General features: G+C 35.7%; 1 protein-coding gene across 1 annotated transcript; it reads left to right on the top strand.

Moving 5' to 3' along the window:
• Positions 1 to 584: 584 nt before the first annotated feature.
• LOC133733259 (probable LRR receptor-like serine/threonine-protein kinase RFK1) lies at positions 585 to 4516 on the top strand. The gene is made up of 10 exons (XM_062160905.1): positions 585 to 1470; positions 1577 to 1775; positions 1886 to 1968; positions 2074 to 2145; positions 2242 to 2313; positions 2403 to 2471; positions 2768 to 2833; positions 3449 to 3514; positions 3913 to 4060; positions 4303 to 4516. The coding sequence occupies exons 4-9, from the start codon at positions 2114 to 2116 to the stop codon at positions 3923 to 3925; spliced, it is 318 nt and encodes a 105-aa protein (XP_062016889.1). The 5' UTR covers positions 585 to 1470; positions 1577 to 1775; positions 1886 to 1968; positions 2074 to 2113; the 3' UTR covers positions 3926 to 4060; positions 4303 to 4516.
• Positions 4517 to 4723: the final 207 nt, after the last annotated feature.

Genomic DNA, 4723 nt, shown 5'->3' with positions numbered 1-4723 from the left:
AACCCATCGATCTCCGGTCTCCGAGCTCCGCCTCCAGCCTTTCAAGCCCCACCGGCCACCGCCGAACTCGGGGTTGGAGACTTGGAGCACTCCCGAGTCCCGAACACGGAACACAACGAGCAAGGCTGTAACCAGCAACCAGCAACCAGCAACCCGTCTCCGCCTGTCCGGTCTCCGAGCTCCGCCTCCAGGTATCTCACTATCTCTCTCTCCCTCTCCGTCTTCTTCTTCTCCTCGCCTCCTCGCCTCCTCCAGTCCTCCTCTTCTTCTCTTCTGAGTTTCTGATGGGTTCAATTTCAAATGGCTTTGATTATCTTTTGATCTTGATCTTGATTTTAATTAAGGTAATGATACTGATTGAGTGATTGGGTAGTTAGAAACGGGTTCAATTTCCTTTTGAATTTTTGATCTTGATCACTTGATGTTGATTTTAATTAAGGTAATGATACTGATTGGGTAGTTAGAAATGGGTTTGATAATTTGATTTCCATTTAATGTTGATTTCTTCTTCAATTGCAGTTTGTAAATTTGTATGATTCATGACTGTATCAGTTGGAAGCAGTCTGCTAGGTATTCAAAGTTTAATTGATACCCTTGTCATTTGTTTTCAATCAATTTGATGAAAGAGAGAAGAAAGTGACGTATCCCTTTATTCTCTTCATTATCTTTTGACAAATTATGGTTTTGTGCATGAGATAGTCCTGCCTGCTGGTGACTATTCCTTTGCTAAGAATAACAAGGTATGTACAAAGTAACCTTGATCAACTGTGCTCGGAAGGTGGCCTCTCTTCTTAATCTGAGAGTAGCATTGAATGTGAAGGCAACAGCACTGTCCGTTACGTCGTAAAGCTGTATACTTCTTTCATCTTATTGCTAGATGCTTTTATATTTCAATACATGATTATACATCAGGATACAGGTTGGTATTTTGATATTAACTTTACCAGGAAAAAAAAAACAATTGAGGTTGTTATACTTGATTGATATCTATACTGCATAAGGTAAACTATACTGACCTCTGATGGGGTTAAGTGAAGTACGTACGCTACGTACCTCCTTGCATTGCGAGAACTTACCTTGACCTTCCTTATCTACTAGGTGCTAGAAGTTCTCAGCTAAACTGATCTAATGGTAGGTGCCAAGGTGGTTTGGCATTGGAGGTAGAAGTTTAATTTTCTGATGATTTTCACCTTAATCTATTGGAGGTTAGTATAGTTGCCAATATTATTACCGTACAAAAGAAGGATTTTCTCACAAAGAGAAGATAATTGTAAATGAACACCACAATCATTTATTTCAAAGCAATCTCTGTTATTATCATTCTGCTTTCTTGTTAATATTGTTCTCTGATTAGTACTTGAATTCATATATTTTAATCTGACAGGGTCCTCAAGAGTCAAGACTCAAGAGGTTTAGTCTACCTGGCACGCTTCCACCTCAACTGGTGAAACTACATTACCTTAGAGAAATGTAAGAGCATTTATATAGCTCAAGACTTGAAAAATGATGTCTGATGACATTTCTGAAATAGTTATTTTTTGCTGAATGCCTTCCAACTTTTTTCATCTTTGTGCAGTGATTTGGTTTACAATTATCTTAGTGGTACAATACCAGCAGAATGGGGTTCAATGCAGTTAACTTCAATGTGAGCTCTCTCAATGTTTTTGATCATACATTACCAATTAATTAGAAGGCCTGTGCAGCTCTCTTGTTGTAAATCGCTTATCAGGGGAGATTCCAGTGGAGCTGGCAAATATTACCACTCTCAGATACCTGTGAGTTTTATGAATTTTTCTCAGTTATTGACCTTGTAGATTGGGTCGTTTACTGTCATCATCATCTATTTCTAGTATCAACAATCTTTCTTTTGTTTTAAAATAATCAGATATGGTGAAGAGAAATACATGGGAGTGGGCTTCGTGGACCTATCCCGTGTATCATATCTCTCCTGAGTAATTTAGAACAGTTGTAAGTAAAAGGCCTTTTCAATTTTGTTTAGGATTCCTTTTTTCCTTTTTTTTTTTTAGTGAACTAATCCTTTCTTTTTCCTATTGTGGTGTCATATCTATATAGGAGGATTAGTGATATAAATGGAACAGAGCAGGATTTTCCTATGTTGAAAAACATGACTGGCCTAGTCAAATTGTAAGTCTAGTATTTGTATTATCAGATATGGTGAACATGTTTTTTTTTTTTATATTTGATAAGGGTTTGTTAATACAACTCCGTTTTGTATTTTAGGATACTGAGAAACTGTAACATTTCTGGAGAGATCCCTCCTTACCTATGGACACTGCAGAAACTGGAAATGCTGTAAGTAAAGCTTGCGAAGATAATACATTTATTACATGTGATGTTGATGACCGTAAATGATAAGGGTTTATATTTTTGAATGTTGATAGGGATCTGAGTTTTAACAAGTTGATAGGAGAAATTCCAACAACAATCAGCTTAAAGCGTTTGAGATTCCTGTAAGTAGAAATTTTTGCTTGATTCACTTATAAACTGCAAGGTCCATTGCATGTGGTTTTTTCCTTAAAGTTTCTGGAAAATGCTGAGACATCTTTCTGGGGAAGGGACGAAAGTGCTGTGTCACACATATGGGCACACAAATGCACCTACATAAGTTTCGGATATTTTGATTTTATAGCTCAAACAATGGTCATACAAGATCAAACAAATGCAAGCTTACTATTTAGGTTTGGTGTCTGCTTAGATTTTGATTTTTGTTTTATGTATGATTTTTGTTTGGTGCTGCTTTCTGTAGATTCTTAACTGGCAACTCTCTGAGAGGAAGTGTACCAGACTCAATCTTCATAGATGGAAGCAATGTGTATGTGTCGTCATTTTGGATGCTTCATATTATTCCTTTTTCTCTATTCATATATGCAATTTACTTTCTCATGTGTATATTATTACTCACTGGAATTCTACGACATCATCACTTCAACCTTGTATGCAATTTGCGTTATGCTTGTAGAGAAGAAGCAAGTTGGTGCTAGACATATAAGTTGAAGCTAGTATCATACATTGGGTTTAGTGTCTTATGTTTACATGTCTGAATAATAGATCTTTGCTTGATTGTTGTCTAATTATCATGAGTGAAAACAATACACCGTTGTTAATAATATATTTTCTCTTCCAAATTAATTGGCGGTTTATGCCTGTTCAATTGAATTCTTGTTTTCAATTGAATTCTTTTTAACAGGTAAAGTAAGGAATAATGTTTGTATTTTGATTATGGCTTATTGGTTTACTCTACAAGTAAGGAATGTTGCGTGGTTCTGCATGATTTAGATGCTTGTGTGTTTTGATGTGGACATCCATATGTGGTTGCATCTATTAAGTTTTGGATTAAGATGCTGCTATGTAGTACGTTTTGTAATTTAATCGATTAATAGTAGTGTTATATTGCTCAGTTGCACTAATGTAAAACTTTTGATATCAGGTTGAGGACTAGCAAAAGAAAAATCAAAAGGCCAATAAAGTACATTAACTACCGGGATTATACACGGTAATTACTTTTGCTTATGTCCTAAGTTTGGGATCATAGAGATTACATTTCCAAATATGACTGCTCTACAAGGGCAAATCACATAGTTCCAGATGGAACTTTGTTTTGCTTCTTTCTTTTGCCTCTGCCAAAATTCATGATTTGCCTTAAGAAAATCTGTGTTAGTTATTATGGTATAGGTGATATGTGGGCTGAGTTTCAAATAAGTTTATAGCTTAGAAAATGGAATCAATAATACCGTGGTATGGTATTTATGCAATTGAGAACTTTCTATGAAAAGGCTAGAAGGTTTAAGATTATGGTCTTGGTGTCTTTATTGCTTCTTGGTACATATGAGTTATCAATAATCATGTGCCATGTATCGTGTATTAACATACATTTTTGTAATTATGTTGCAGTGGAGATATGTAGGATGCTATTGATAGCGTATCAAAGGCTTCTCAAAGTAAGATATCAAAGGCATTTTTGCAGCAGCCCCCTATTCAGGAACTAATTGGAAGGGATCTTCATGATATATAATGAATGGAAATTCAGACATATTTCGTGGTAAGTATGGAACTATGGATTTAGCATTCTTCAAATCAACTACTCTAGCTTTAATCGTAGAAAGACATGGATTTAGCACACTTGCTGACTCAAAATGTCAAAAAGTAATTAAGAGTGGTAGTGAAATATTAATTGTATGTACTGGTATGAACAATATCTATGTCATGTGTACATCTCCCATTAATTTTCCAGCTTTTTGTTTCTTTAATGAATGCTTGAAGATTTCTGACTTTCTGTTATAGGAGGCTTGCAACAACACTAGAGTAATTGGTACATGAAGTAGATCGAGGAAGATCCCTGCAAAGTTCATCTTGAAGTAGCTAGAGGAAAATAACTAACTTGTAAAGCTTAATTATCGATCTTGTAAATTTTGGTAGAAGCTTCATTCATTTTGTAACATTTATGAGGAAAATTAAAGTGTAACATTTCCTTTTATATAAGCTTCATTCCTTTTTGTATAGTTTTCATTCATTAAAAAAAAAAAAAAAAAAATCGGCCTGCATTTGCATGCCGATTTTTTTTTTATTCATAAATAATATTTTTGCGACGGCATTTTTGCCGTAGCAAGTGACTTTTGGCGACGGCAAAAATCTTCCGACGCCGTTGGTGGCGTCGCCAATGGTATTTGCCACGGCAATTCGCCGTCGCAAAATTATTGCGACG

Source organism: Rosa rugosa, chromosome 2 (genome assembly GCF_958449725.1).
Source record: "Rosa rugosa chromosome 2, drRosRugo1.1, whole genome shotgun sequence".
Lineage (NCBI taxonomy): Eukaryota > Viridiplantae > Streptophyta > Magnoliopsida > Rosales > Rosaceae > Rosa > Rosa rugosa.
Note: the sequence above shows the minus strand (reverse complement) of the source record. Positions and strands in the feature narration are given on the sequence as shown.